At 43.7% G+C, this 11,122-nt stretch overlaps 1 protein-coding gene across 1 annotated transcript in view; it reads right to left on the reverse strand.

Annotated features, from left to right (window-relative positions):
* Window positions 1-2,701: 2,701 nt before the first annotated feature.
* Window positions 2,702-11,122, reverse strand: part of LOC108413728 (atrial natriuretic peptide receptor 1) — a 19,045-nt gene continuing 10,624 nt past the window's right edge. The window contains exons 15-23 of the mRNA XM_037540904.1: window positions 10,976-11,077; window positions 10,352-10,471; window positions 9,491-9,584; window positions 8,727-8,814; window positions 7,693-7,832; window positions 6,254-6,406; window positions 5,979-6,077; window positions 4,976-5,067; window positions 2,702-4,153 (exon numbers count right to left, since the gene is read on the reverse strand). Coding sequence (XP_037396801.1) covers window positions 3,983-4,153; window positions 4,976-5,067; window positions 5,979-6,077; window positions 6,254-6,406; window positions 7,693-7,832; window positions 8,727-8,814; window positions 9,491-9,584; window positions 10,352-10,471; window positions 10,976-11,077 — 1,059 coding nt within the window. The 3' untranslated portion in view covers window positions 2,702-3,982. The remainder of the gene's footprint in view (window positions 4,154-4,975; window positions 5,068-5,978; window positions 6,078-6,253; window positions 6,407-7,692; window positions 7,833-8,726; window positions 8,815-9,490; window positions 9,585-10,351; window positions 10,472-10,975; window positions 11,078-11,122) is intronic.

Genomic DNA, 11,122 nt, shown 5'->3' on the forward strand with positions numbered 1-11,122 from the left:
GCACTAGAGTTTCAGGGTCTCGTGCCTCGACCTCCAGAAACCTTCACCTGAAACAGGGAAAGGAGCACATCCCTCCCTCCTGGCTCACCGCTCAGATTAGTTCATGTGAATGGAACCAAGACTGAAAAGAGGAGCCCCACTACAGAAACAGTACAGCAGTACGTGGTATTGACAGAGCTTAAAGAGGGGCTCAGCTCAGAGACGAGACTGGCTTCACCTTCAAACAGTAAACAAATCAAAACTGGAGTCAAGATCTGATTCTCTTTGAGCAAATCAGACGAAATGTGTGCCGACAGTATCAACCCTCGCGTGGGGGTGACGGTGGCTTTCTGCAGCATCTTCCTCATCTTTGGCTTCATGTTCACCGTGTCTGGAACAAGGGGCGAGGCGCTGGGTCCCGTGCCTCTCATAGCTCTCGGCCCTGCCGTCTTTTCCCCCGCTCTGGTCATCATCATCCTCGCCCTGAAAACCAACGGCTTCCGCTCGTGGCCATGGCCTTGGCTGAGTCTTCAGGCCTGCAGGGGGCGCTGCTGCGCCCAGAGAAAAGAGAAAAACAGACTGGGCTGGGTGTCACCCGAGGACCTGGGGGGTCTGTACAGCATAGGGGGCAGCAGTGAGTCGTCTTCCAGGGGCTCAGTGGGGTCGAGGAAGACCCACATAGGAAAAGGAGAGAAAGTTCTCTGGAATATGAGGGACTGTTGTCCATCTGGAGGCCTGAAGGGGGCACCAGAGAAGCCGGCGAGTTTTGGTGTGTTACAGCAGGAGTGCTTGGGGAAGAATGTGCTGTACACACTCGTGGTCACACACACCACCGGGGGTGTGGCATTCAGAGACGGTTTCGTCATGGGCTCCGCTGCCCGACCTGGGATTCCCTTATATCATGGCAACGTCAGATGGGGCGAGGAGACGATAGTGTAGCTTTTTAGACACGTTACGTCTTTAAAAATGTTACCAAACATTAGAGCAATGTGGGCTTGTGAGGAAAACCACTCAAATATATTGTTTTGTAGAACATTATTTAATTATTTATTGCCACAGTGAATAAACATACATGATACTAAATGTACAACTGCACTGGATTCACGTTTCCAAAGTTCCGGACACACTTATACTGGTAAATGAAAGACTATTAAACCATTCATGATGTTAAAAATCACTGTTGGTTAACTGGACAGTCAGTTAAACTGGGATATAACGCTTTCTATTAGTTCCATTTGAAATCAACGTCATTTCATTGTGGTGGCGTGAACTCACAATTATAAATAAATAATAAAGCAAGAATTTGCCCGTTTTGACATTTTAAAACATGAAACTTTATAAAATTAGTATTTTATTAGCTACAGATTTGGTGGTGCTTTTACTAGTTTGCTGCTAGTTGATTTATCCCCTGACCACTGTCCAGCGTAGTGTGCTAAAGGTGCTGAAGGTTTCGCTTTAAAAGATATTTAAAACCTGCATTTGAGAGCGATACAATCACAGATTCTATCAGAGTGACATTAATACCTTTGACGGCTTTAATTCAATAATTTCGTTTTATGAAAAGGTACCTGAAGTTTAGTCAAAGGTGATTTATGTTCTGATATCACAGCCATCCATAAACTTGGTCTACTCTTATTTAGTGACCACACAATTAAAAACATTCTCCAAAAAGATGGGCATTATTGCAGCCATAGAAAAAATGATATAATACTTACTTGAAACTAGATTATTATTACTGCCAAGAAGGCTTACCTTATTTAAAAGCTTAACCTTGTCATGAAGTCAGAGTGAATCATAAAGTTTTCTCCTTCTGTATTGTGAAGTGTTTGCAAGTGAAACTCAGGGTCAGGGAGGGTCTCTGAGCTAACTTCTCTCCATGTTAGGTGGAAGTGGGAGTGAGAGATGAAGCATACAGTCCTGTGTGAAGGTTTTAGGCATCTAAGCACATTTTTAAACAATTGATCTCAGCAGTGAGTTTATCACAATATACGTTAGAATAAAGTCGTATTCATAATTCAAATAAACAGAAAAACAATAAAAAGTAACAAGAATTTCTTGGGTCCATATTTTTCCTGGACACCTTCACAGCCGCCACAGAGACTCGTTAATATCATCAATTACATCATGAGCTCAATTTACTGAGCACTGATTGGTCAAACCAGGAGCTGCTTTTTAACTACATATAATACTGGGCTTCCTCGAGGAGAGGCTTGGAAATGGGTAAACAAACACGCCAACATCCAGAACATCACTATTATATATATATATATATATATATATATATATATATATATATATACATACACACACACACACACTCACATCTAGGGGCAATTTAGCATGTCCAATTGGCCTGACTACATGTCTTTGGACTGTGGGAGGAAACCGGAGAACCTGGAGAGCATGCAAACTCCACACAGAGAGGACCCTGGTTGCCCGGCCAGGGAATCGAACCCAGGCCCTCCTTATTATGAGGTGACAGTGCTACCCACCACGCCACCGTGCCACCCTTATATAAATTATTATTAATTAATATTCTATAAATTTAGTTTATTCAAATATTAACACTTTTCTCAGCTAATAAACACAAACTACACAAATAAATACATTTTGAAAATGTGTCTTGGGTGCCTAAGACTTTCGCACAGTACTGTATATATGGCTGTTGTCTGAAGAAAACCTCGTATCTCCAAAATGGTAACTTTACAGAAGAAGGAAATAATATACTTTACTCTTAATGTATGTCAATGGAACCAGACGTCTTTCCAAGTAATTTCTTTTAATCCATTCATCATGAAACTGACACACATTAAAAAAGGAGCCTTTTCCAAATATGTCAAAAACTGGAAACCATCAAAAATGGAGATACAAGGTTTTCTTCCACCAACGGTGATATTATTAGTAGTATTATATATTATTGGTATACTGTGTTTTCCACACCCATTGGTGCACAATGGCGTAATCAAAAATCAGATGACTTTAGAGGCGGATAAAGGTTGCTACACTTCCATCAAAGTTTACCAGGTGACCTTTTACATGACTATAAATCTCGCTTGATATGAGCAGGAACATGAACTAAAAAGGTTAAAAAGTTAGAAGAGATTTAATGTTGACTTATTTTTGTCTGACTGTTGCGCAGACAGACAGGCCACTACACAGCAACCATGAACATTATGAACAGATGCTGCTAAGCCTACAGCAATTCCACCAACGAAACCAACGTTTTTACAGTGAATACAGCCACACAGCTTAAAGAAAACAAATCTCAGCACTCTGTATATTGTAGAAGTTGGATGCTACAGTATGCTAAAATAATTAAATACATACAGAAGAGCAGATCAGACACACTGCACAGCTGAGGAATGGTTTACGAGATAAAGTATGTGTGGAAAAATGTTATTCTTAAAAATAAATCTGACTAGCTTCATTCAATGCCACCGCAATATATTTGATATAAACACATCTACTGGATCCTGTATCAATACACCAGTTATTAAAAACCATTGTGCTGTTAGTTGAAATTCGCAACCACAGCCTGCTGATGAGCTAGAGCATTGTATTGCATTGGATGTATTTATTGTGACTTTTATAAATAAGTCAAATAAGTTATCTGTTAGAAAGTGGTGAAACTTAGGAGGGATTTAAATCCAGTATGAATCCAAAGGTTCACAGTTTAATAGTAATAATTGTAAATAATGACGTTAATCCAGTATGAATAAGCAGTGAATGGTCTTCTGTAATTGGCTAAAATAAAGGCTTCCTCAGTAACAGTAGTTCTGTACTAATCCACTGCCCACTAATGAAATAGCACAACCTGCTAACAGACACATTGGTGCACCGTATTGTTATTGTTATTGAGTGTGGTATAACCCATATGTGAACATAATTTATTCTGCAGAAATTTGGGTAAATTACACACATTCTTAATCCTGAACCAGGCAAATATCAACAAATGACATTACACAGCCTCTGCTGGTGATACTAATCCAGCTCCAATAAGGCTTTAGTTTGGGTCAAACAGCAGGTCATTGTTGTTATTACAGGTGATAACTCCAGGGATGTTGGAGAAATTCTCTTTGTCTGCCGTATCCAGCACTGGTTCTGCTCTCTTCTCCTTACTGACCGTCGCTGGCTGCTTCCCTTCCAACCAGTACGTCACCATGTCCCCTTTACCCTGAAAGAGGGAGGGGTACGTGCACCAAATATGAGCTTTAAAAACTACATAAACAAAGATAAAGACAGGCCAGTAATATGCTCAACCCCTTAAACTGTTTTCTGGGTAACAGTAGCGTCCACCCGGTGGTGTTAACTGTATCCCAGATGTGAATTAAGCTTGGTCTTGGACTAAACTGCTGTCTTGATGTTGAATCACAATTGGAAATTCTTTTTAGTCTAGACTAAAATAATCTAGGCCTGGGAAACTGACTTATGAAGTTACAGCATGTTCAGTATGTTGCTGGTATGGCATTCCCAAGCTTGTGTACGTTCCTCTAGAAGTCCTTCTTGGTTAGTCAGGCATGCTTTGCCTGACTTAGTGCTCGAGTTTATCGTGCCAGAGACTGACGATGTGTTGATAGGTATGTGTTTTGAGGGTGGGGGGGTCTTTTAGGATTGACTAAAGCCAGCAAATGTGTTGGATGTTGGGAAACTGACTAAATTGTAACACATTTTTGAACCGTTAAATATGACCACTTTCTAGTATGTTGGCTATAAGCTAATATGACATTGCACTGTTTTACATCATGCTTGTAAGAGACATTAGCACATACATTTTGTGAACATTTTGGCATCATCTGGTCAGATTAGATGATTTTCTAATTTTTCTAATTGAATTTTAATGAACGATTTTTTTGCTTAATTTAGGCCTTAATCCAAGTCAGATCTGGACAATTCCAGAGCACGATAAATTATGTGATACCAACAAACATGGGGTCATCAAAACAGCTGATGGCCCTCCAGGACTGGAAAAGAGCTGCTTGGGGCGTATACACCTCACCTTGACCTGCAGCACCCCCCTGCATGTGAGTATGTAGCCCCCGATCTCTTCCAGCAGGTAAAAGGCACTGGAGCTGCACTGGATCTTCAGAGCTAAACACCAAGTGCAGTAAACAACAGACACTGGTCAAACACCATTTCATCAGCTACTGAGTATGAAGACTTATTAGTTCACAAGAGAGTTCAAGTTCAAGAAAACTTCGCCTTTACGCCAAATGTAGTCAAACAGACAAGACATGCTTAGTGATTGAAGTTTGCGTCCTTAGTCCAGTGAGGTTAATGTAGCTACAAATGTACCCCACCAATTAGCATGATGCTAACAGAGTTCTGGAATCATTACACATTTTCATATTTCTCTCAAGCAATGTTGAGTTGGTAAGTGATCTCTAATACACTTGGGTATTTGGTTTATGTGCCAGAGAGTCACCTACTTTGACAGGAAGGGGCCGTTTGACTGACATGCTGCTTATCATGACACTTTTTTGGAGACTAATGCTTTTGCAAAGTCTTAAAAGTTGAAAGTTGTCATAAACTTAACAGACTTTTTTAAAATCCATGACTATCTTACTCTGAAAGGCTTAGTCATAGTATGCAGAGCAGGCAACTACTTGCATTTGTGGGTTTCTAACCGGACTGATCAGCCAATCAGAAGACAACTGACAAAAATCCCAATAATTGTGGCCACTTGATTTTACTGTAGATATCAGGTGCTCCAGTGTGTCTGAGACTGGGATTATCTTTCGGTAGGTTATAATCTATAATCAGGGTCATCTGGGAGTCTCTGCTTTCTCAAATGCTACCGCGATCCTATCTGGACTAAGCGGTTAACGATGATGATGATGATGATAATCTTCCATTATTTAGATTTAGCTTTGTAGCTTCAGTGCAAGAATTACAGCAGCAAACTTCAGACACAAACCATGACTCAGCAGATCAACTACGAGGGGAAACTGAGTGGATGGTATTATTAAGCGGCAGTATGAACAGCAGTGGGTGTGTTCTACCTTCACTGGTGGACTCCATGCGGGAGGCAGTATTGACGGTGTCTCCGAACAGACAGTAACGTGGCATCTTAGTGCCGACCACTCCAGCCACCACAGGCCCTGAGGAACCACATTAAAGTTTACCCTCAAACACTGCAAACACATGAGAAGATTTTACTAACAGTGCTTTCTGAAGATGAAGCTTTACCCACAGAGGAAACAGAAAGGTTTACTGTTTAGGACTGCGCCACAGTTCCATTAAAATGTGGTGTGTTTGTATGAATGTTGGCTCTTGCCTGAGTGTATTCCAGCACGGATCTGTAGCTGTGTTTGGGGTTTGTGAGGGATCCTGAAGGTCTTGCAGACAGACACCAGATCCAGAGCCATGCTGGCGATCTCTGATGCATGCAAAATCCCGTTCTCTCGCGGCACACCAGAGACCACCATATCTACATGTACGACAATTATACTCAACCTCAAACACCATGTCTGCACATATAGACTGTAAATCATATATAGCTGCATTCGTTAGCAAATTTTTGTGAGCTCACTTACATTCATTTCAATAGAATTTGCAGAAATGACCAATTTTTACAAATAGATTTTGATAAATTTTGACACACAAATTTGCACCTCGGCCAACAGCACTTGTGTTTTGGCTGTGTTGAGTCTTCATATAGCAGCACTGAACTTCCCAAACTGAGGAAATGCTCATTTTAGCAGAGTCTAGGCATGAAAGTCTTAACAATGCCACCTCACTGACTATAAATAAACACATGGAAGAGAGTTTACACAATATGTAGTCAGTTGGGAGACGTTTAAAGGGTTTTAGGTGAGTTAGCCAGCTGGTAGCTCCTTGGCCAACTGCCACTGGCTGAGTCATCCTACAGCCAGTAACCATACCAGTTATCCACACGGTAGATAACACAGGCCTGTGTGAGCTGTGCTGTGGCGAGTACACACCGGTCAGGCAGAACATCATGACCACCTCCTCGTTTCTACACTCACTGTCCACTTTTTCAGCTCCACTTACTGTATAGCTGCACTCTGTAGTTCTACAGTTACAGACTGTAGTCCATCTGTTTCTCTGATACTCTGTTACCCTGTTCTTCAGTGGTCAGGACCCCCATGGACCCTCACAGAGCAGGTACTATTTGGGTAGTGGGTCATTCTCAGCACTGCAGTAACACTGATGTGGTGGTGGTGTGTTAGTGTCTGTTGTGCTGGTCTGAGTGGATCAGACACAGCAGTGCTGCTGGAGTTTTTAAACACCTCAGTGTCGCTGCTGGACTGAGAATAGTCCACCAACCAAAAATATCCAGCCAGCAGCGTCCTGTGGGCGGCGTCCTGTGGTCAGCATCCTGTGACCACTGATGAAGGACTAGAGGATGACCAACACAAACTGTGCAGCAGCAGATGAGCTGTCGTCTCTGACTTTACATCTACAAGGTGGACCGACAAGGTAGGAGTGTCTAATAGAGTGGACAGTGAGTGGACACAGTGTTTAAAAACTCCAGCAGCACTGCTGTGTCTGATCCACTCGTACCAGCACAAGACACACTAACACACCACCACATGAGGTTCATATTATCATATTATTGTTTCAAATAATAATGATAATAATCAGCCAAATGAAATTAAACTAAAACTAATATCCAGAATCAGACGATCATCAAATTAGTGTCCAGAATGTCTCATATTTCCAATTCTTGGGTAAAATAACACCAAAAATTACACGCGTCTCCAATGGTCTCCACTTTGTAGACGTCATGGTTGTCGATGATTTCGTCGAAGGTGGTGTAGAGTTTGTTGAGGAAGTCCACCACCTGGTACGGTGTGCTGGTGCTGGACAGCTGTGTGAAGCCCACAATATCACTGAAGAAAGAAAGACCGAATCAGAACTGTGGAACGAATATTCTGTATTACTGTTAACAATTAATATCATTATTATGATAGACTTTACATTAAATGATCCACTAAAATGATGTTGTTACTTGATTAATGCTTTAAAAGGCCAGGACCCACTGGTGTGTTTTATCACACACTTCTATAACCTAAGAATAGCAAAGAAAAGTCCTTGTAGTTACTGAATAATTAGTATGTAATCAGCCTGGGATTTTAAAGAGTGAAATAAACCAATAAGGTGGTTCGGGCATCTGATTCGGATGCCCCCTGGACGCCTCCCAGTGGGGGTATACCAGGCACAGCCTACCGGGATAAGGCCCCGGGGTCGTCCTAGGACCCGCTGGAGGGATTACATCTCCAACTTGGCCTGGGAGTGGCTTGGGGTCTCTGGGAATGAGCTGGTGGAAGTTGCGGGGGACAGGGTCATCTGGGATTCTCTGATCTCCCAACTTCTACCGCGACCCTATCTGGACTGAGCGGTTAACGACGACGACGATGATAAACCAATAAGTTAGACCAATAACCCATTCTGGTTTAGATCATGCAGACCATTTTTCCCACTCAACCCCCTCCAGGTTTCCCAGACATTGCCAACATGAGCATTGAAGTCTCCCAGCAGGACCATGGAGTCTGTAGGTGGGGTCCTGGTAACCCTGTCCCAGGTTGGGTACACGGGATCTTGTTTCCCTTGAATATGAGGGATTTTGGATCGGGCCTTGGGAGGCCCTACCAGGACCACACTGCTCCAGATGACTTGGCTCTGAAGATCCCTAGACCACACCAGCCCTTCCGACACGAGAAGGCCTCGATCCAGGAAAGGCTAATTAACTCTTTATTTATTTAATCATATATTTATTTATTTACCTGAAGAAGACAGTAGCGCTGACGTAGCTCTGAGCCTGGGAAGGTTTTCCCTGTCTGAGGTCATCAGCAACCTGCTTAGGCAGCATACCTGCGCACACACACACACACACACACACACACACACACAGTGTGGTGTTTCCAGACGTGCTGTTTTATGCTGTAGATTAAAGCTCATGCAAGTGCTAATGAAGAAACAGAGGGACAGCAGTAGCGAGAGAGCAGTGACCAACAGGGGCGTCCAAATGCCTTAGTGGGTCTCGGTGTAGCTCTGAATGTGGAGTTTGATGCATGTAGCTGCATCAGGTTGGGAATGTCCCATCCATCCATCATGAAGGTCTGATTCCCTGAAGTGTCAGGAGTAAGTGAGAGTGCTCAGTCTGCCACTCCGGAGTGGTGCTGATGATACTGACTGACGAAATATAAAAAACGGATTCTTTTCTTGTGAAGTGTTTGCAAAGTGCTCTTTTGTGACTGTGGACAGAAACTCTGCCCAGAAAAAAAGGGCATTACTGGAAAACAAATAGTAAAAACGTTTAGGTTAAAGGCTTTTGTGCAGTTCTGTGTTAAAATTCTTTCAATATCGTGGTTTAACTATTCCTTTTATAATAAAAACTAAGGTCAGTGTTTGTGCCACTGCAGTTTTAGGGGCTAATTCAGAAACATAGTGTGTAGAAATATTTAATGAATGATTTATTTAATTAGCAGAGGTAGTAGAAGTGGAAGTGTGTCAGTGAAGGTCTTAGAGGCCTGAGGTGAGTAGTTACTGTAGAGCAGCCGGTCTGTCTTCTGCTTCTCATGCATCAAGTCCTGCGTCCGCTCAGCCACCAGAACCTCCAGGTGTTTACTGTACTTCTCCATCTACACACACACACACACACATCTCGGCTTTAGTGTGTATTTGCGTGTGTGTGTTTGTTTGTTTGTTTGTTTGTGTGTGTGTGTGTGTGTGTGAGCTGGTGGTTAGGGAACCGGCCCTGTGACCGAAAGGTTGCCGGTTTGATCTGCTGAGAGTAAACGACTGAGGTGCCCTTGAGCAAGACACCTAACCCCCAACTGCTCCCTGGGCACTGCGGATAGGGCTGCCCACCGCTCCGGGCAAGTGTGCTCACTGCCCCTTAGTGTGTATGTGGTGTTTCACTGTCCAGATGGGTTAAATGCAGAGGTGAAATTTCCCCTTAATGCGTGTGTGTGTGTCTGTGTGTGTGTGTCTGTGTGTGTCTCTGTGTGTGTGTGTGTGTCTGTGTGTGTGTCTCTGTGTGTGTGTGTGTGTGTGTGTCTGTGTGTGTGTGTCTGTGTGTGTGTGTGTGTGTGTCTGTGTGTGTGTGTCTGTGTGTGTGTCTCTGTGTGTGTGTGTGTGTCTGTGTGTGTGTCTCTGTGTGTGTGTGTCTGTGTGTGTGTGTCTGTGTGTGTGTCTGTGTGTGTCTCTGTGTGTGTGTGTGTGTGTGTCTGTGTGTGTGTGTCTGTGTGTGTGTGTCTGTGTGTGTGTGTGTGTCTGTGTGTGTGTCTCTGTGTGTGTGTGTCTGTGTGTGTGTCTGTGTGTGTCTCTGTGTGTGTGTGTGTGTGTGTGTCTGTGTGTGTGTGTCTGTGTGTGTGTGTCTGTGTGTGTGTGTGTGTGTAGTTCTCACCAGGTTCATCATCATGTCCACAGGACTGACTTTGTGTGGGTTGATTCTATGAACAAACTTCCTGATTTGCTCAAAGGTGGGCCGGTGGGTGGGGTTATGAGAGCGGCATCTACGAATCAACTGAGGGGGAGAGAGAGAGAGAGAAAATGAGACAGACAGGCAGATAGACAGACAGGCAGGCAGATAGACAGAGGGAGTGTCAAGGTGTGATATCAGAGCTGTGGTAATAGATGGTTTCCATGGTGGGTAGCGCTGTCGCCTCACAGCAAGCAGGGCCTGGGTTCAATTCCCCGGCTGGGCGACCGGGGGCCTTCCTGTGTGGAGTTTGTGTGTTCTCCCCGTGTTTGTGTGGGTTTCCCCCCACAGTCTAAAGACAGGCATTCAGGCCAATTGGTATATTATATATATAATATGGTAAACTGCCCCTTAGGTGTGAGTGAATGTGTGTCTGTCTGCCCTGTGATGGACTGGCGACCTGTCCAGGGTGTATCCTGCCTTCTGCCTGATGACTGCTGGGATAGGCTCCAGCACCCCCCACGATCCTGAGGGAGAAGCGGCTTAGAAAGTGTGTGTGTGTGTGTGTGTGTGTGTGTGTGTGTGTGTGTGTGTGTGTGTGTGTTATACCTCTGCGTACTCTGCAGGACAGGGACAGGTGTTATCAGCTTTCCCTGAAATCAACTCAGGAAGAGGAGGACACCAAGCACACTCTGCTGAACTGTCCTCCACCTGAGAGAGAGGGAGAGAGGGAGAGAGAGAGAGAGAGAGAGAGAG

This window comes from Pygocentrus nattereri, chromosome 9 (assembly GCF_015220715.1).
Source record: "Pygocentrus nattereri isolate fPygNat1 chromosome 9, fPygNat1.pri, whole genome shotgun sequence".
Taxonomy (NCBI): domain Eukaryota; kingdom Metazoa; phylum Chordata; class Actinopteri; order Characiformes; family Serrasalmidae; genus Pygocentrus; species Pygocentrus nattereri.